At 41.9% G+C, this 22,041-nt stretch overlaps 1 protein-coding gene across 1 annotated transcript in view; it reads right to left on the bottom strand.

The window, feature by feature from the left end:
- The window catches only part of LOC136097813 (vasoactive intestinal polypeptide receptor), a 123,380-nt gene that overhangs the window by 32,669 nt on the left and 68,670 nt on the right, over window positions 1-22,041 (bottom strand). Inside the window, exons 4-6 of the mRNA XM_065830589.2 lie at window positions 13,963-14,066; window positions 8,316-8,416; window positions 6,264-6,396 (exon numbers count right to left, since the gene is read on the bottom strand). Coding sequence (XP_065686661.1) covers window positions 6,264-6,396; window positions 8,316-8,416; window positions 13,963-14,066 — 338 coding nt within the window. The remainder of the gene's footprint in view (window positions 1-6,263; window positions 6,397-8,315; window positions 8,417-13,962; window positions 14,067-22,041) is intronic.

The raw sequence follows: 22,041 nt of genomic DNA, 5'->3' as shown, positions 1-22,041 counted from the left end.
TGGCTTTTACAGATTATCTTTTCACTACTTAGTTGGCTTTGACAGAAGAGTGGAAAAACATGCCATAGTCCCGCAAGAGAAACTGCAGTAAAGACAATCCCAGAAGTTGACTTGGCAAACTGAAAATGCGAATATCAATTTATTATCTCAGCCTTCTGCTACTGTGCCCTGTCTTCTGCAGAGACAATCTGGCTACACAGGGTAATGGTTTGAGCCTATGGAGGCCTGTGGCAAAGCCCCTGCTGACCTCAACAGGGCTTCTTGCTGGAAGCCTAATTTGCAGAAATTCGGTATGATGTCAACAGCAATTGGTGACAGAAATAAAAACGCTTCTTACTGGGCAATTCTATTCCTCTGAAAATGAGCACTTAGGTCAAATCAATTTGCTGATCCTCAAAAAAAAATTAAAAACAAAAAAGAAAAGAAAAAGTGTTAACTTACCCTTAGTACGCTCAACATTTTGTGTAACAACAGAAAAAAAAAGCAAATTAAAACCAAACAAACAGGAATGCCTGGAAAAAAGCCATCACTTTCATTTCTTCCCTCAGTTTAATTGCAGTTGTAGACTAGATTCACAGGTTAACAATAAAAAAGCCTCACAAGATTTATGTCCTACCATGAAAGAGAATTGAGGTCTATTCAAACAAGAAATCTCCTAAATCAATTGGGTGCCTTTGACTCCTTCCTTCCCTCTCATGGAGTCTGACAAGCAAGTAATTTTAAACGATAAATTGCTCTACTAATGAGTGTCTCTGCAAATTTTCCTGGAAGTTGTATGGAAATTTTGGGTGTCAAGGGCTCGACACTATGTATGAACAAAGAAATTTGACAGAATAAATTATTATAATACCATATTGATAGAAACAAAGTGGCTTATGGTTGAGACACATAGCCTTCAGTTTGTGAGGCCTTAAGTTGTCAAGGTCAAAGCCTCGGTTAAAGCAATTTCTCATCTATCAGGAACTACAACAAAGAAAAGGTCTTCATGGGATCAATAAACTTATGTCTTGATGATGGACCCTTCAGCTCCCAGTGGATTCATCTGTAAGTTGTCCCTACAAAAAGTACATCAGGTGGATCAATGTAACTGAATTCATGGTCACCATTTATCTCAGGCAAAAGGGATAAGAGGCCTCAAACACACATTGTCCCTATTAACATGCCGCTCTGCATCAATGGTGCCCCAGAAACATTATGCAAGAGTGCTCTTAAGCCTTAGCAATAGCAAATTAATTCAATTTATCTTGACCTGCCTTCCTCTAGGTCACAATACATTTTCATGCTCCCATAATTGCCCAAGAGCACACACTGGAATACTTACTCCATGTCAGCTGTCACTGGGCAATTTATTAAGCCATTATAACCTGGATTCGTGTCTGTGCTTGTTGATTTGTTACCGCTTTCATAAAGCAGAAGTGGCATTTCTAGACTGATGAGCTGTGCTGTACACCCATACACATGCACACACACACTACTTCAGCAAGCTACATCTTGCCTTGCTCCCATCAAGCCTGTAGAAGGATGAAGGCATTAGGAGGAAGATATTGGGCCTAATCTCCATCTTTCTTACCTGTGCCATCACTTATGCCAAGGCTGGGCCACCACTGAACTTGGGTTTCTCTGGTTAGACTATCATTTCTCTAGCAATAGCTCAATCCAAATGGATCCCAAAGCCCCAGGAGATAACCTTGGCCTTTCTTTGTGCTTTCACCTCTTTAATAACATCTGAAAGCCAGCAGAAAATGGCAAAGCATTTAAAAGTCTGTCTTTGCTAAGGTGCAAGTTACATGAGACAACCTCTACTTCATGTTCTTGCAAGACAGCAAAGCACACAGGGTCAGATCCTGCACCTGCAGAAACATTGCGAACTCTATTAAAATAAGTGGACCTGTACATGTTTACACCAACAAAAAACATGTGGTCCACATGACTGTACTTTATGCCTTGCCCACTTCCCACGCAGGCTTCCTCAAATACAACGCTATCTGTCAAACTCAGTAGGAAGCTCTTATGTCTGCTTTTCCTCACATAAGAAGCAAGTTTAAGCCCCATGACTGTGATCCTTGAGGCTATTTAAGCATTTTGCTTCCACTGATTCTAACAAGGGTTATGTAACTGTCAGTCTTTGAGGGATTCAGCCTTCCTATTTTGTCTCTTAGGAGTACTCATTTGATTTTCGGGGGCAGTCTTGTGAGCATTTCTAAGCTGGTGATTAGCTCTAGCTGGTCTAGCCTCTGCATCAGATGACTCAGAGTTGAGTTTAGACGTAAAAATAGAATTAGCTTGGTAAATGGGGTAACTGTCCCTATTTTGTGCTCATCAATCGCAGAACGCTGTCACTTCTGAACACATCTTCAGTAATAAAGCAAGTCAACCACAAGGCAGCAAATAAAGGGAGGAGGTGATCAGAGTTTTAATAATGCCCTTTCCTGTACTTATCACATTTTCTCTCATTATAGGCAATACTGAATTTCTTTAAGGTGCCAGCCTGTGACTGGGGCACTGATGTGTCAGGCATGACAGGGTCACTTACGCAAGGAAAGTTCCTGCTCCAGAGCTCTTCTGCTGTCTAACTTTCTGCCCTCACTCCTGGGTTACTTCCAGAAGCAAAGGAGAAGACAAGAGGGTATCACATCCAAGCAAAACTGTTTAAAATCATGTTAGAGCTTGGTCTCCATGGTCTAGACCCTCAAGGGTTGCCTGATATGAGCAGTCCAAGGAGCAGAAGAGGCATAACCCAGAATCTGATACTTTCTCCTTGAAGGGATGGATCACTTCATCCATCCTTTGTGGGTCTGGCCTGTGGTCAACTGTAAGGAAGGGAGCCCAGCAAGAGCTCCCATCCAGCTCTCCTTCTGTTGCTTCCTGTCAATTTTGCTGTGGGATCTGCTGATCAATACCTGTTTCACTTCTAAGTAAGGATGCCCACGTTGGCCAACTTATAGCTGAAATTCAGCCTATTTCTGCTGCTTCTCCCATATGAGAAGCGTTCTCTCAGATGATTCTCTACATCTGAGTGCTTAAAGCCCAGACTGACAAACACACTTGCGTATAGATCTATTTTTAAGCAATTTAAGCCAACAGGATGATTCACCTACACATAATTACAGACATACTGTATGACTGATGGCATGACAAAGAGAGAGAATGTGACTTTTGTCTACTAATGCCTGTTGGTACCTTGGCCAATATGCTGTGTATATATGTGGCCATCAGACTCCTCTATGTTTCTACCCCTCTAGAAAGTTCAAGGTCCTTGCAGTGCTTTGTTTCCCACTGGAAAATCCCACATTGGGCTTTTGGAGAGCCAGACTTCTCTGAAGGTCATTCAACATGCTTCTATTCAAGCCAAGGGATCCCCATTGTGCCTATGAACAGGCCCAGTTGATTTGGGCACCTGGGGAGAGGAGAAGATGTGATGGTCATTTATAAAGCTACTGCTGCTGAGTTTTCTTGGTGCAGGACAAAGGGTCTGGGCCACCTTGCGCCGGTCCTGGGATCAACAATAATTTAAGCCTGCTACATTTAATTATGAAATGGAGTCTTGTTTGTCAGCTCACGGTTTTTACCCCATGAAAACAAGTTGGATTTTTCACCCAAGCAGCAAGACTTTGCTTTCCCCCAATTGTGAGTTTATCAAGAAAGAAGGAGCAAGGAATTCAAGGAACCTATAGTTATACGCACCATGTGTATTTTGCCTTCATTGACCCTGAAATGCTTACTGCTACATTCCTGGGCTCTATGTCCCGTAGACATACTCAATAAACTTAATTTTTCAGGGAGTTCATGTTGAACTCAGTGTTAATCCAAACTCATTTGAGTTTAAAATACCATAGAGTTAACACTGTAGCTGAGGTTTCCCACACTAGGTAAAATTAAGTAAAAACGCTATTGCAGCAAAGCTTATGAACCAGTTTTTTCCATTATATACACACCTACATGTACTGGAGTTCCTACTTGGTGGAGCATTGACTCATTTGCTGGTGGAGAGCTTAAAAACCTTTTGTGTGGCTAGTGTATAAAACATAATTTTAAGTCTCCTTACTGCAACAGGTAATACTGAATTCAGGACTCTGGTCTCTTCAGCAGAAATGTTGGGAGAAGTCTGCTCATTCAGATTTTTTAAGCCCTGAATCTGTTCTGGGAGCACGGTGCCTTTATCTTTAATTCCTTAAAGGAAATAAGTGGAGTACTTTCTCTTCTAATAAAACACCGTTATTGCTTTGGTTTTGCCCTCTTCTAAAACAACATGGTGGTGACAGCATTCAGTAAATCGAACTGTTTGTTCAAATCTCTCCTCAGAGTGAAGAAGCTCAAGACTGTTTCTAGCCATTATACACAAAACCTTCAGTAAATTGTGTATTAGACCTTTGGTATATGATCTAGTACCCAGGTATCCCAAGTCAAAACGTTATCCCACACGTTCAAAGCACAAGCAAACCAATTATTTAACCTAACTCAAGCCAACCTAACCCAACCAAAACCCACATAAACACAATGGATTTTATAATTATTTCTGCAACTAGATGAATATTCAGGAGAGGCATTTTGATTGCATTTCATGTAGGTATTTTTTTCCCTATGATCTAAAGCATTGTCCAAAATGTTGGGTCAAGGCAGGCATAGATTTCACAAGGGTTATGCTCAGCCTAGTGCAGTGGAGACAGACTTGTTCCACATATTTTTATAACCCTTGTATATCATCCAGCCTTTCTGTCTGAGCTGGCATTTAACATGAAAAGCCTCTTGATGGGAAGAAACGCGCACAACGGTGGTACCACTGGTCTGCTTGAAAGCACACGGGTTTCCAGGAACTCTGGATTCTGCAGGACAAAATCCCGTATTCATACATGGAAGCACTTCTGGATGGACAGTTGGAGCAAACACTTCTCACATGGCAAACTCCCGCAGGGGTGAGAGATCAGTTCAGCTTCCACAGCTCATTGGGTTCTTGGCTCTTCTGCCAATTAGCATTAGTTATTTGTGGCAGCGGACACCAAGCAATTGTTTATTCCAATTTACGTGTCATTCCAACCACTCATGGACCTTCACAATAAAACCCCGTTGTTAAATGATACAGATCCCAATGAACCACAGAGGGGAAAAAGAAACAGTCACTGCAATAGGAACAAGTTATTGGGGAAAAGCTGGGACTGGGATACTCTTTGGTATCAGCTGAGAGGTGCTCGAGCAGAAAGGTCATTATACCAGCAGGGACAGGACTTGGGGTGAGGATACAGAACAGCCACAAGGCAAAGAAAAAATTGTGTGGATGGAAGAAAAAGGATAATATTTTTCTAGTTCTGTATGACATAAAAGAACAGGTCCAGAAGGGATCTGCTGGACTGCTGTGCCCAGTCCCCTGCTATTAGCAGCGAGCAGCCCATCTGACGTTCTGAATTTATTATGGAGGGTTCCACATCTCTTTATTTTGCTGATTTCAATTTCCTGCCTAAATTTATTCATAACTAGTGTCCTCTTACGTCAATATGGCTTTAGGTAAACAGCTCTTCTTCCTCCTTAATGTTTGCTCCAGCTGATAATGCTGGGTTTGAAAGTGAAAAAAAAAATATCCCAACTCCTTTATTCCCCTCATTTATCATACCAGTGGGGAAATCTCCCAGTTGCAGACAGCTAGCATGGGATACTGATCCAGATGGAAAACAGTGATGTCTACACGTAGATTTCCTGCCTAAACTCCTGCTGAGAACTGGACAATCAGTGGAGCCCAGAGAGCCATCCAAGTGCAGGTAAACAGCTCTCCAGACTTCAGTGAGTATATTAATTAGAGCTTGACTAATTGTGGTTGCACTTTACACATGTAGCTCATGTATAGGTACTTACCCCGTAGATACCTAAAGTTAGTCATGTGAATCTGGATCGTACTCCCACGCCAACTGAGGGGAAAGGTTTTATTGAATCCCTAAACTCAAGACTGCAAGTCTCCTTTGACCAGGATATCCAAGAAATTAACATCCTACTGGGAAATGGACATGCGATTGACAGAAGCCCCAAATTTTTGTAGAGTCCCAGCTGTGGGTTTGGCCTCAGAAGGGACCAGATGCCTATTAACCCCGCTAATCCATTTTATGCCTTTTCCACACCAATTAATCTGCAGCAATCATGTTTATGTTTCTTTCTGACAAGAAAAAAAATAAAATTGAAATTTTCCCAAAGTACTGTCTCACATGCATTTGCAAGGTAATTTTTGGTGTATTGTTTAACAGAGTGAGGTGGAAACTTCAATATGCACAGGTACTTACTGAACTCACAAAGCAGTGTTCAGATTCTTCGCTTTCGAATAGGATGACATCTTTTATGAAGACTGCGATAGCTCTCATTATGAAGGACATGAAGAGGTGCATGTGAATATAATTTCGAGTACAGTGTAGTTTTCTGTTGGGAAGAGATGAAACAACGTTTTTGAATAGCAAGGCTTCTCAAAAGCATTATTTTTCTATTTACATGTTTCTTCTGCCAAGACATAGACCTGGAATTAAACATTAGAAACCCAGAGACAGACGATGTTCTGATGTAAATCACTGCAAATCCACTTAGGGCTTTTAAAATCCACAAAACATGTGGCAATCCATATATTTGGAGCAGTGTTGCTGCTTTTCCAGTTCTCAGGAAAAAAGGTCAAAATACAGAATGACAGAAAGTAGGGCCATCACACTGCTCTCCAATGGAAAATAAATGGTTTCGACTGAGCAAACTGTGCTCATCAAAAAGGTCTCTCTTCTATGGAATGTTTTTACCGCAATAATTCTTTCCAAAGTGAAATGCCTCTTCAGGAAGAGAAATAAATTCTCATCAGCTGCTGTCAAAATTAACACATATTACAGGCTTTCTGGAGCAATATGAACTACATTTTCACTTAAAAAGGACTAATTATTAATGATATTGAGAACAACACAAGGGTTTTTCTCTCCCTTGCCCACTAATATTTTGAAGGGGAATTCTGATCAAGTAGGTCTTTTTCTCAAGTGAGACTTCACATCAGCTTAAGTGAAAGGCCTAATACTCTGCAAATGGGTACTTGGTACAGTCGTCAGAACCACAACAGACCTCGCTCAGCAACACGATCAAATTACCACCTCTTAATGAGTCACTGTGCATTGGCAGAGTTTATGCTCTTAATCTCTGACAATGGCAAGATAATGTGACCGAGCTGAGTCCTCTGTACTTGCAGGCAAAGGCAAGTCAAATTATGCTGTTTCCCACAAATGAAGAGCATGAACCCTGACAACTGCACCAGTTTGGCTGGCACCTTGTACCTGGTTGGGATGATGAAATAATTTGCACATGTGTCTGATTCACTCTTCCTTTGTGAGAGGAGTGGAGACAGCACATATGTTGAGAAGTGCAAAGATCTCAAAGGTGAGGCCAGTCTTGGTATAAGTGTGAGAGTTACCCTGGAATATAGACTGTTACCTATAGATTTCCTTTCAGGTGATGTCTGGACCAGACTGTCATAAATTGGACAACCATATAATGCATTTCAGGGCAGCCACTGGAGAGCGGCATGAGATGGAAACACATCCAGAAGGTTTTTCCATCTCACAGAGGCTGTCTTTTCCTGTTCTCTCCATACATGAACAACATTATAATAGGAGATCACCTTATATGCAGACTTCTTAGTTGGAGGCACCCACATTTAGACGCCTGAATCTATTATAAACAATGGACACTGAGGATTAGTTCATCTGCTGCAATCTAGGCATCTAATGCAATTTGATATGCTTTAGAGTATCTGCCCTTAAGGGTCTGGGTCTCCTGAAGGTCCTGAATCATATCTGCTACCCCTGTCTGCATCTCAGAGGCTCCAGCATAACTGAGAGGGCTCTGGGTGTCTATGTCTTGCCATACAGCTCTAGCAGGAAGCATTTCTGAAATAGACTTTGAGAGACAGTTTTGGGATGTGATTCACTTGTCCCATTTTGAATACCTATTTTAGTAGAAATGCATCATTCCATAGTATCCATATACACCATACTGACTAGGTTCCTGTGGACTATATCAAGGTTATTGGATTAATAGTCTCTAATGCAGAGATCCATCAAGTAACAACCTACACTTAGCGAGATGAATCCCACCTAAACAGTTGGATTTGGGTTATAACTCCCATACAAAGACCACAAACCACATATCAGAAAACAGTGGGCCTGAAAGACAGAAGAACTTTCCTCCCTTGTCCAACTGAGACTTTACAGAAGTCTTTTGCATGCATTTGTAACACTCATAACCTATACCAAACAGCCATTGTGTCCCTTGAGTCATCCCCTTACCTATGCCTTCTTTGCTCACGGTCTTACCTGAAGAGACATAAAATGATCATGGCAGCTGTGAGAGCGATGAGCGATAAGGTATGTCCGATGGTGTAGCCGGTCTTGACTGTGCCATAGAACGCTGTTTGCTAATGTGAAGGAAAGAAACAAAAGAGGTCTTTCAAAGAGCTGCCAACATGCATTCCTAAATAGAACCATAGAATCATAAAATCATCCAGCGAGACCTGGACAGGCTGGAGAGCTGGGCGGGGAAAAATTTAATGAAATATAACAAGGGCAAGTGTAGAGTATTGCATCTGGGTAGGAACAACCCCAGGTTCCAGAATAAATTGGGAAATGACCTATTAGAGAGCAGCATAGGAGAAAGGGACCTGAGGGTCCTGGTGGACAGCAGGGTGACCATGAGCCAGCACTGGGCCCTTGTGGCCAGGAAGGCCAATGGTACCTGGGGTGGGTTAGAAGGGGGTGGTCAGTAGGCCAGAGAGGTTCTCCTGCCCCTCTGCTCTGCCCTGGGGAGACCACACCTGGAATATTGTGTCCAGTTGTGGCCCCTCAGTTCCAGAAGGACAGGGAACTGCTGGAGAGAGTCCAGCGCAGCCACCAAGATGCTGAAGGGAGTGGAGCATCTCCCGTGTGAGGAAAGGCTGAGGGAGATGGGGCTCTGGAGCTGGAGAAGAGGAGACTGAGGGGTGACCTCATTAATGTCCACAGATATATAAAGGATGGAGCCAGGCTCTTCTCGGTGACAATCAATGACAGGACAAGGGGTAATGGGTTCAAACTGGAACACAGGAGGTTCCACTTAAATTTGAGAAGAAACTTCTTCTCAGTAAGGGTAACAGAACACTGGAACAGGCTGCACAGGGGGGTTGTGGAGTCTCCTATTCTGGAGACATTCAAAACCCACACCTTCCTGTGTAACCTCATCTGGGTGTTCCTCCTCCGGCCGGGGATTGGACTGGATGATCTTTTGAGGTCTCTTCCAATCCCTGACATTCTGTAATTCTGTGTGATTCAGTGAATGTCCTGGGTTGGAAGGGACCCACAAGGATCATTGAGTCCAACTCCTGTCCCTGCACAGGACAACCCCACAGTTCACACCATGTGTCTGAGGACGTTGTCCAGTCTCTTCTTGAACACTGTCAGGCTTGGGGCCGTGACACCTCCCTGGGGAGCCTGTTCCAGTGTCCAGTACCCTCTGGGTGAAGAACCTTTTCCTCATGTCCAACCTGACCATTGGGTTCTGTCATCAGTCAGCAGAGAGAAGAGATCAGCACCCTGCCCTTCCTTCGCCCCTTGTAAGGAAGCTGTAACTGTGATGACATTAATACACCATCACTTAGCTTTTACCAACTTTCTTTGTGAGATAAGGAAATAATCCTATTCCATTCTATTAAAAAATCTCCAATTCCATCACCGTTTTAAATCACATCCAGTAGAACACAGGACTCAAGTACCACCAGTGTGAATAAGAAGACCGTGTCTGGTTTCAGTAGAGCTTGGATCTCTCCAAAACCAGGTTGTAGGTTACACAAGGGAAAAGTTCATGCAGGGAGGACTCTGATTTGACACTTGCAGGGACAGCCACACAATTATAACCTTGTGGAACAAGAGTGACTAATGTTGAGTAAAACAGGGCACTGACACATCCGCTCTGAGGTGGTGAGTAGGATGAGCTTGATCTTATTAAAGAAGTTCAACAGTAGAACTGGTCTGGAAATGGGATTGTTTTTGTGTGAGCCAGATATTGTGTTTCAGCAAGTACAAACTTAAAACGTTCTCACTGAAATCACAGATATGTTAATTCAGAAATGTATGTTAAATTGGAAATTCGTTTATGGCTTTTCTGTGATAGTACACAGAGGAAATCTCTGAGCATGGAGCACCACAGGACTTAAATCCAACAAGTAATCTCAGTCTAAATAAAATTAGGAAGTAAAGCGACAAAACTCCAGTTCTCCTAAGGCTCTCCAGCAATACTCTAAATCAATATATTTTGATTATCAGCTCAGAAAAAGGACAAAACATCAGTTGGTATTTGGACATTTGTTTTATCAATGAAAAATCCAAGATTTTATGAGAACCTAACTCAGTTTGTGGAAAATCTTATTTTTCCAACTCTTGATTGACCCACCTCTGCCCTCCTTGCCATCATTTTCTATTAAATACAAACCAAACCAGAATAAAGAACAAACCAAAACTCCAAAGAGCAGTTTAGATAGAAAACACTTTCTAACAATGGCGAGAGTTGACATTTTTGTATGGTATTTTCATAGGCCTTAACAAGTACTAGGTACTTTACAGAACCAGTGAGGCCAAGATGGAGAGTAATCCTCTAGTATTTGCACAAGCCGGCTTGGAGAGTGTTAAAATAGACCTTTCAGAGAGTGCAAAGTTTATGCTGGTCATATCTATATTTCTCCTTAGATCTCACATCTCAGAGATGGCTAAAAGCAGGGTGTCTTTACCGCCACACTGAATGAATCCACATCATCAAGATCTTTGGGTCAGTAGTTCTGAATACATAATTCACAGCAATTGGTTTCCTTGGTCTCACTCATATGATGCCAGGAGGCTGCTATGATGATGGAGTCACCCAGCATAATGTGGTCATACCAAAGCCTGGCTCATCTACACTGCCTGGAGGGATTTGCACTGCAGTAATGAACAGTGGAGGTTCCACCTTTCCATCCTACCATCCTGCAGATCCCACCCAAAGTTAACTATAGTCTTGTTTCCAGTCTTGATTGAGTTTGGGCTCAGGCCTCTGTCCCCAAAGCAGCTGAGACTTTTCCAACAAAATCAGTCAAATTCCTTAGTGTTGATGTTGTCCTTCTTTTATTATCTGGTTTCTTTCCTGGTAGCACCAGAGCAGAAACGTTCCAGGAAAGACCTGACCAGAAGAAGGAGGGAGATTGTTGTAGGGGAGTGAGTTGGAGGAAAAGGTTGTCCCATGCTATATTGAGGAGAGCAAAGAAACAAGGGAAAGGCAATTAGGAGATATCATAGGAGATGTTAGTAGGGGGATGGTTGATGGAAACTGTAAAGCATGACAAGGTAGGGCCTTTTGCTTCTAAAGTTATTCAGAGGAGCAAGTTATGTTATTCAACAAGCAATTTCCTGCCCTTATGTTTTACAATGACCAACCCTTGCTGTGTACAGCGAGATCGCTCTGCATTGAGCTGAGCATTATATTATGTGGGGTCATTTCTGTTTTGGAAACAGCACAAAATGACTTCTTACTCTTCATTTGCACTTGCTAATGACAATCACTTCCTATTTTACACATCTAAAAGCAGAGAATTTCACCTAAGATAATAAATGGAATTGGAATTTCACTCAGCACTCAGATTACTAAAATATTCTCATTAGAAAAAACAGGAATTTAGAGAAATGAAGGCAATGCATGCCAGGATGCCTGGGTTCTAACTCTGGACCTAGACTGATTTACAAAATGAAATGAGACAATTTCCTCAACCTCTCTCTTGTAAAGGTCTCTGTTTAGTTTCACAGGAACGTGATAAGAACAATTAGTTAAGGTAGATGCTAAGCTAAGATTAACTGAGAATTAGCTTCCTTGGTTTCTGTTCAGCAACTTCTAGATTTGTCCCTTGGTAACTGAGATCATTACGTGAAACATTTAGATATGTAAGAGAAAAACAACAGAAATACTGATTCAAGTCTTTCAGTAGCCTTGCACCCAGTCATGCTTTGGGATCACATCACCTAGCCTAAGCTCATCTGGGCTCCCTTCGGAGTAAATGCAAGGAGGTCCCTTGGGAGAGAAATGTGGGGTGAACTGACCAGTGGAGATGTCTACTTCACCATCTTCAGACAGAGCCTATGGGGACACTTAGGGTGGCCCCTATCTGACCAGACAGAGGCACACAAGGGAGAAGCTGTGCGAGACATCTGACAATGGGACAGCAAAACAATCCCCCCCTTTTTCCATCATGTGTTTTTTAATGGTCAAGTTGGAGAATCATTATCACTGCAAAGATCATAAGCGCACTGCCTTGGTGCCTACATTTCCTGCTTCTTAGGGACTGAGAGAATTCAGAACTAAAATCTTACACACAGCCCTCATTTATTTTTCATGCTTTTCTTGTTTCTGACTTGAGACCAGTAGGCGTTAAAAGTGCATGAGGTGTTTTAAGCATGGAAGGTTATCAGCCTGTTCTCAACCCCATGTCCCATACAACCTGCTGTTCTTCTTTTTTTTCTGTTCCCTTTACTTCTTCCTCCCCAAACTGACAGCCAATTTATCAACAACAAAAATCTATTCTTCTTTATGGGCTAGTACTGCATGTTCACCCCCCTCAGCCACCTTTCACACAAATTAGACTTAAACAGCATGACGAAACTGCGGAAATCAAGAGAAAATAATCAAGAAAGAATTAAAAGAGCACAATACGTGTTTTCTTGGTAACGCAGCACTCTGGCAATGCTGCAATCCATTGGGCCGCCAAAGCATGTCCCAGGAATTCCCAAATCCCCTTTGCAGCTGGAACACAAACGGGGCTCTCAATGGAGGGCCTTCTCAATGCAGACCAGTAACAAAGGCTTTTACAATGTGCAACTGGTGCCATACAACTGGACCTGAGGAATGGGAGGCTCGAGGATGTGAATCGGTGGCTGATCTCGAGGGCAGACTCAAGATCTCTTCACTAGACCCCTGAAATTATTTGTGCAACTTTCCCTTTATTATTTTCTGTGTTCTTTCCCTCCTAAGGCTGTCTCAATTCTGTTCAGATTCTCCGTTAACTCTTTGAGTGCCTTGGTAGTGTGTGACCATACACAAGGACCTCCCACCACATATACTTATTAATTATTACGATTCCTATGACCAGCCTTGACAAACACTGACATATGTCATACAGCAGAAAAAAGCATGGGCATAGGTTTAATAGAAACATACAGTTGGGGTGAAATATTATTTTCTAGCACAAGATTTTTCTTGTTGAGCATGGGACAGCTATAGGTGACTGGTTTAGATGAGATGTTGAACTTTTGGTTAAGTAAGGTGAATCTCACTTCCAACAACTTTTGTTATCCTCTTTGGACTTTACCCTTCATGCCTCAGCATGTGGCAAACCAATAAAAAACTTCTTCCTGTGTAATGACAATACTCTATAAAGCTAATTATAGTTAGGTCAGTATCTACAGGCAGTATCCCAGAGAGCTTGTGGATTACTTCACAAAATTTGGTTACATTGCATGAAAATTTGTGCGTTCCCTGCAGTTTTCTTGATTTTTAGCTGACTGTGATAAGCAGAGAAGTGCTGATGGCAAGTGAGTTATGCCCTTTTATCCCTTTTTGATCATTTGATGCTTATGTTGGCCTAGAAACGCTAGAATCACCATATCTACTTAAGGCTAAATTTAAAAGTGGAGGGCTTGTTTCAAAGTTCACCATGGAAAATCAAGCACCTGAGGTTGTGTGTGGGCATAACACAGACACTGATCTGATCTTCTCGGGCACTGATTTCCTGCCACCCCCCTGCAAATCATAGGGGGGATCATCTCTTTGACTAGACACTTAATCTCTGCTTCTAGGGATCACCAAGAAGTTTCTTCCTTCTTGAGGAATCAGAGTGGGAATGGAAAAAAAATCATGTGGTTCTGATATTGATCCCTGGTAATTCTTGATGTCTGCCCATCCAGGTTTACAAACCTCTTCCCCCGGGGTGCTGTTGGAATCATATCCACAAGCTATAGCGTATGGCGCAGGGTACACATCCGTCCAGCCCTGGCTTGTACAATTCCTGGTCACGTTCCCTGGAAGAGAAAAGGGTACTTCAAAAAGAAACGTTCAGCTTTTCGTTAAACAAATGTCTGCCTTTTGTTGATTAAAATGCCAGAGCACATTTCTTGTAACACTTAGAGTAAAATCCTCATACTTCTTCTCTGTTACGAAGTGTTTATATTACACAGAACACATAAAAGGGAGGGACTCATTGGGTCGCAAAGTTCAGACCTTATTGAGTTGCCCACAAAACATCTCTTCTAATGGTATCATAACGCCAGTTGTACCCAGACCTTTGGTTGTTGGCACAGCACCAATATTGTTTGAGAGTGTTATTGTCACTTTACCTTTGTTCCTGGAAAAACTTTCATCTAAACAAAGAAGTGAAGTATTTATGTCTTTCACTTCAGCTGTGAGGAGCCAAGCCAGGAATAGATAAAGCGCTCATTTCACGTTAGGCAGGTAAGGTCGGAGGTCTGGGAAAAGAATGCGGTTCTCAAAACCCCAACCTCGTCTGCAAGCAGAGCCCTGATCAAATGTGATTCCTGGGAAATTTGCTGCACTCTCATTTGAGAAACAAACTCTTCGAAATTTGGCTGCGAAAGGAGAAAAACCAGATATTGACAACATGTATTGCCTGTTTTAACATGTATACTCAAAGGCAGGAAGATTTCCTGGACTCATAAGCAAGCTGAGTGCCTAGGGCCTCCAACAGCCTGAAAAGAACCTTAGTTTACATAAGGACTTCTCTCTCCTTCAGCCAAAACTGACAAAACTCTGAAGTTCACGTGCCTCTTTGGTACTCTCCATTCGAGATTGTCCAGTGTACACCAAGAAAAGCACTTCTTGCTTTGCAAAATATCTCCGCCTCCTGTCCCAGGTGGACCTCAAACCCACTTTCCATAACAGAAGGTAATTAGCTGTTTGGACATCTCTGGTTTGGATGAATATCAGAAATCATTTATTGTTCAAAGTCGGCCTATGAAATGCACATTGTCCTTACAATGATTTGAGTGGTAGCCAGTTGGTTTGTTCTCACTTTTCTGTTGAATCAACCTTCTCTGAGCAGAGGTAAGGACATTATTTGTTGTCAGGAGGCCAAGATACCAAATTTAATCTTCTCCTTTCTTTTCTAAAGTGACTGCAAGTTCAGTGTGATTGTAACAGGGATTCTAGTTACTAGGAGGGGTCCTGTTTGGCTAAGGGGTGCATAGACATTAATCAAGCAACAGAAGGAGATACCAGCAATCTGACTGGGATACACATTACCCTAAAAGGTTCATAGTCTGAAAGGCCAAGACAGATGTTTGTTAGGCAAAAATAACAAAGAATAAATACATCCAACACTACATTGCAAATCCTCCTCTCACCCACTCTGACCACTGGTCCCCACCCTGTCCGTCTCACACGAACCGCACAGTTGTGGCATTCCTTTTGTGTCATTTATCACATAAAACTGCCTGCCATCACCGACTGGAAAGCTGGTACAACAAACTAGAAAGAACAAACAACAGTCAAAACTTGCTTCTTAAATGAAGAATTACATCAGTGAAACTCAAGAGATTTGCAAACATTTCCAACAATGGGGTCCTTTGCACACAGGAATAATAAAACTTCTGCAAACAGGAGCAAATCTGTTATGTAGCTATGAGTCATGAAAATATTCAAGCATCACCTCCAGGAATTTCTGACAACTGAGTCATCTGAACATCTTCCGAACCTTAGTCCTGTCGTGCACTGAAATCAGCAGCAGTCCATCCCCTGGCTTAATTCACTTCTAGAATCCCTGTGACAGGTGGATTTTGACACTAAAACTTGCCCCTGTAATTCCTCTTTACAACAGAACTAAACTCCATGCAGGCTCTGGTGCCTTTGTTCATTTTATCAGCTGCTTCAAAACAAGAACTTTAGCATCGTCTTTTGGGTTCCTGTTCCCAGGTTTCTTCTGCGTGGTCATTGTTTGCATTTCTTTTTGCCAGAGTTCATATCAGGATCATAAGAGATCTTGTGCAAACAAATCAAGGACATGACTGTTCAGTACTATTTTTTTTTTTTGAGGTGTTATGTAATTTCTGTTATTTCTTCTTCATTACAATGGATCCCATTATCTGAACTTTTCTGCTTCCTATTTCCTGCTCAAAACTCCTCCTCTCTGTTTGGGAATGCCTTTAGCTTTCACGGTGGTTTTGATTCTTTGCTTCTTATTCCCAGTGAACTAAGGGCTGCTTGTTTAAGCTTAATTTCCTCCTATTTCTTCACTGTAAGTGCACTTCCTCACAATCCTTTGATTCTTTTTGTAATTCTTCTCGTTGCTCTCAAGAGTACTTCCAGAAGTTGGCTTAATGCTTTAGCAGATGTGGAAACTAAGGTAGGGGGAAGCACAATGGTACAGCATCACTGGCATTAAAAAATAATAATACAAATGTCCCAGATTTTAGGGAAACTCACTTCCAAGGTAAGTTTTTCTACCACCCTTTGCTGCTTATGTGACATTCTGATGTGCAAATTTACACACGTAGTGCGATACAATGAACCTTTCTAATAACTCCCATGTTCTGTGCTAGATGGCTGGGAGGTGCAAAAATACACGGGTAGAAAATACAGAAAATACACAATTTTTGCTCAAGTGATAGATGATATCCCCCCTCAGAGCAAACATTTCTAATTACTATTACTTATCAGATTACTTTCCATAGTGAAAACAAACATACAATTTGGAAAAGTGCCTCACAAGCTTTTAGTTCTTACTCTGAGGTTTACAGGCAGCAAACTTTCAACTGAAGTATTAAACTGAGATTTTTGCGTTACAAGGTCAAATCTCAGCTCTGCCACAGATCTCTAGTGAAACTGCAGCCAGTTATTGTGATGTCCCTGGGTCTCAGTTTCTCCATTTATAGTAGGACTTTGGTAATAAAGTCTGATCTTCTGTCAATAGAAAGAAAAAATATTCAATGCACCAGCTGTTTTCCAGAACCGTTTCCCATTAACTTGTATTTCTCACTACTCCATGTAACACAAATTCTCCCCAGAATGCTGCACTAAGGAAGTACACTGAAGTCACAAAACATAAGTGGCAGTACAGGAACAGGTAGAACTTGGGGATTTTGAGAGTTGACAAGGTCCCCAAAACCTTCCTATTTCCTATTAGACTGAAGCTAAATCTTTTCAAACTGTATTCCTGGAAAACTAATGAGAAAACCAGAGGCTTACAACTCAGTAACACATAATTAGCAGTGCACAGTGGAGGAGATTCACAGTGAGAGCTGGTAAGCATCCCATTGCCAGCAGGTTTGTGCTCCAGGCTCTCCTCTCCGTTGTGGACAAAGGAAGCTCAAGCCCCTGGTATGAACAGAGTCCCCTTGGTAAGGTGGTATCGGTTAACAGCTTTTTCCTTATCCCACTTAAGAAATAATCTGTCTTTTGTGGGGTTTGCATTTCATTTTGATCAGAAACATTACAACTGTCAAAGCAGTGTGTCTAGAACCATAGAATGTCCTGAGTTGGAAGGGACCCACAAGGATCATGGAGTCTATCTCTTGTCCCTGCACAGGACAACCCCACAGGTCACATCGTGGGTCTGAGGACGTTGTCCAGTCTCTTCTTGAACACTGTCAGGCTTGGGGCCGTGACACCTCCCTGGGGAGCCTGTTCCAGTGTCCAGCACCTCTGGGTGAAGAACCTTTTCCCAATGTCCAACCTGGCACATCTTCCTGCCATTCCCTTGGGTCTACTCCTAGTCTACTACTCCTAAAAGCCACATCCATTTTGATGAGATGATGTTTTCCATTTAAACTAAAAATAAGAAGTTTCATTTAAAAAAGTCACGACTAACTCTCATCTATGATAACAACCTCATAACATGTCTTAAGAGAACTTGGCTTCCTGCTTTCACAGAATCACAGAATGGTTGGAAGGGACCTCTGGAGGTCATCTGATCCACCCCTTCTGGTCAAGCAGAGCCACCTAGAGCTGGTTGCTCAGGAGTATGTCCAGACACCTCCAAGGATGGAGACTCCACAACCTCTCTGGGCAACCTGCTCCAGTGCTTGGTCACCCTCACAGTACAAAAGTGTTTCCTTGTGTTCCGATGGAGTCTCCCGTGTTTCAGTTTGGCCATGGTTAGAATATGCAAAGTCAATTAGAAGGTGCAAGAGGTTCTCATTAATTCAGAAGTGCACTTGTGAATGGGACCCTTGCATGTAAGAGAAGTACTCTTCTGGGTGCTGTCACAAACGTAGGACAAAAATCTCTATTTCCCAGCAGGCACACGACCTCATCACACAGTATCACAGTATGTTTGGGATTGGAAGGGACCTCAAAAGATCATCTAGTCCAAGGCTGCGATACCATTTATGAGATGCTGCTACTGATGTTGGTGTGCTGTACTACTCTCCAGCTCATCCACAGCCACTCTGCATGTGGCAAAGAGCAGGTAAGGCAATGAGGCTAAACTCCTTTCATTGCAGTGTAAGTTAAACGAAATCTCTCCACAGCTACCAAAGGTGTAAATCACGCATGTTGGGAGCTACCCTGGCTTGACAGATGCACAATAATTGCTAAGATGCAATAACTCAATTGTGTATCTGAGTTCTGAGCAAAGCACCACGGGGACACAATTAGAGGGATCTCAGCACCCCAGCTCTTTCACCGCTGTCTTCTCTCTTTGCAGATATCAGGACAAAGAGGAGTTTAATGAAGAGGTTTGAAAGGGAACAAGGTGATGACCTTTTCATAAGGCTCCCTGCCAGGTAGGATGGGATGAATGTGAAAAAGGAGCAAAATACCAGTGCAGAAATGAAAGGGTGAGGGGAAAAAAAAGTTCTCTAGAGCTGACAAGTATAATGTACAGAGGTAATCCTTTACAAGCTAAAGGAACTATAGGAATTCCAGACAAGCAGGATGGGAAACTACCCAGTTATCTTTCCAAAAGTATGCTGTGATATAAAAGCCATTGCTTACAGAAGGGAATTACAAGTACAAATACGACGCTAGACCTTTGGCTCATTTATATAAGTGTTTATGGCAGTCAAGGCATAAAACACTATTGAAAGGCAAGGGCTGAAGCTGCAGGTCTGAATAACGAGTTTTCAGTAAGTTTTACTGCAACAGTGCCTCAAAGGCTCACGTGTAGCACAACAGGCCATAATTGTTTAATCAAATTCCCACATTTTTCGGTCCAGCCCAAATACGAGCTCTGCAGTTAAGCAGACAACATTGGTCATCCAGGTCAATGTAAACTGCTATATATATATGTAATATATGTATATCTAATAAAGTACAGCTCTTCCTCATGCACTAATTCCATAAAAACCCATGTGCAGCATGCCATGGCAATTAATTGTTCACATGAAGAACAAGGAGAGATCGTTCTTCCTCCGTACACTTGCATCTTTTTAGTATCACGTCTGCTTTAGGACAGGACTTTGCCATCTGGCTCAGCAGCTGCTCCTGGTTTAAGCAAATGCTTCTTCAGAGTTCACAAAGCCCTTTCTTAATTCCCTGATCTGCGTGGTTTGATGGCGTGCCTATTATGAGAATGGAACTGATGGTTGCAAGCAATTAGCTGAATGCTCCTATCTTTCCTTCTGATTTGCTTGTGTAGCCGTACAAAATCTGGTACACGGCTCACATTTACCCTAAGTGGCTTTTTCTCGCAGTGTGATTCAGAAATTCTCCACTTTGGGCAGCAAATACAGAGGGAAAGAAATCCCTCTGAATGAAAACAAGCAGGACTGGCTAAATTCTGAGACAAGTTTTGATCAAAAGTCCCCAAACCTGTAAACTTATGATGTAAATGTCCAAGTATTCCTGAGTTTACTTCAGTTTTTGGACACGCAGATTTCACTCATTGTTTTAATTCAATTTATTCTGAGGATAATGGCATTTTTCTCTTCTCTTCCTCTCCCACACCACTCTTATCTTTCTTAATTGGATCTACAAATAACAATGAACTGACATTCCTGATACTGAACAGGAAATAAGAAGCTTTTTTTTACCTTTACCCTCTGCATTATATTTTCCCCAATTGGGTAAAGAGCTGTCGAAGCTTCCTAAGTAGCAGGGCAAGTTAGCAACTAAATGACTTTATGGCTTTGCATTTTGCATATGCTGGTGATGGAGGAAATATCTTCTCATCTCCCTCAAATGGAAGTTGCATATGACCTCAACTTCCACACACCTCACCGCTTAATTTATCTTATTCTTATACTCAGAATTTTTCTTACCTCTTTCCAATAATCCTGATAGCTATTTATACTTTTGGCTTTCACTTGTGCTTTCCGGGTCTGTCACCCCTACCAATTCTTTGTGTTGAGTGAAAACATACCTCCTTATGCTTATTTTAGACCTGCTGATGGACAATTTCGCTTAGTACCCCTTCTCTCAGGCACCACAAAACAATAATTCGCTACCTGTGTAACCTCATCTGGGTGTTCCTGCTTCGGTAGGGTGATTGGACTGGGTGAGCTTTTGAGGTCCCTTCCAATCCCTGACATTCTGTGATTCTGTGATACCTGCTTTCCCCACAACATTCAAGACTGTATTTACCTCTGACTTGCACCCTTTCAATCCACATTTTTCTAGATGGAAGAACATTAATCTAGCTACTTTACTTGTACAGTGTCTGTCCATACCTTTATTCATACATTGTTCCAATGATAGTGGACCTATTCTCCTTTGGATGTGAACCTCCTACTGTCACCTGATGGAGCTGCTCAGCTGCACCTTCCATAACATTGTCTGTCCTTGATCATTGTTCCTCCATTGTCCACACAAGCAGCCCAGTGTGTTGACTCCACATCTCCTTCTTCTGCCTCACGGATCCTCATAGCCCTACACAAGAGGTCTAACTCTACTCTGCAGTGAGTATTTATTTCTATCACTGGTCCTTTGGAAAAATGGAGAGATGTTCTACAGCAAAGCAATACACACAAAATTTACTGATCGGGATAGACTTTCTGGAACAGGAACAAACACATGCAAAACTTCTAAGACGATTTCCTGATTTATAAATTTGTTTGGGAATGATATGGAAGACATCTGAGTCAAAATGACTTTCAGATTGGGTTGTATCAACTAGTGAAGGGCCTGGTAGAGAAGTGACATGATTTATTCATGACACATCAGAAGAGAAGTGATGAGTTAGCAGAACCAAGATAAAAACAGAGTGCTTTCTTTATAAAAGGTGTTTAATCTGGGTACGAGTTAAACATTGAACAGGTGAACTGAATGAACGCAGAGAGATAACCGCATTCCGAGCAACTTGTTGCCCATGTCTAGCTCTTAAGATTTTATTTTTCTTAATTTATTTTTCTCATTTGTTTCAAATACACCTTTCAGACTCAGAAACGTGTCCGCAAGTTTGTGCCATAGGTCAGGTTTCAGCTTTTTAATCTCAGTGGAAGAAAACCTCTTATTTGCTTTCAATGGGAGCCTGAATTCATACAAAGAGATATAAAGTCAGCCATCGCTAAAGGGCGTTCACTTTTGTCCCTCTCTTGCTTCATGTGCCCTTTTCTGTAACAGCTTCTAAAGGAGAGCAGCAATCTGTCCTGCTTCTTTGTCATTATATTCCATGGTCAGAAATCGATTTTTTTTTTCAAGCAGAAGCTATTAAAGCCATAGCAGTTTTCATCATTTACTGTTCCTGTGATGCTGCTGAGCCCACTGGAAATAAAAGTACCACTTTTATTATTGATCTCTCCTACTGTTACTGGGGAACACCTGAGACTCTCAGACAGCTATAGCTTGCACTAAACTGGATGCTAAAGCAGTTACAGCTGTGGGGTAACTCATGACAAGATATTTTCCAAATTCGCTTTATCTGCCTCAGTCATGATCTTACAAGAGTTCTGCTTAGTGTTTCATGCTATTTCATATTTTCAATATTTCATATCACAGTACAACCTGTGGCACGGTGTTAGCACATTGACATGACAGACACAGCCTTCAGTTTCTTCACATGTTATTTTTCACATCACTTGGCCTACAGTTATTGCTGCCACATCT

Source organism: Patagioenas fasciata, chromosome 2 (genome assembly GCF_037038585.1).
Source record: "Patagioenas fasciata isolate bPatFas1 chromosome 2, bPatFas1.hap1, whole genome shotgun sequence".
Taxonomy (NCBI): domain Eukaryota; kingdom Metazoa; phylum Chordata; class Aves; order Columbiformes; family Columbidae; genus Patagioenas; species Patagioenas fasciata.
The sequence above is the reverse complement of the archived record's forward strand: the minus strand, read 5'-3'. Positions and strand labels throughout refer to the sequence as shown.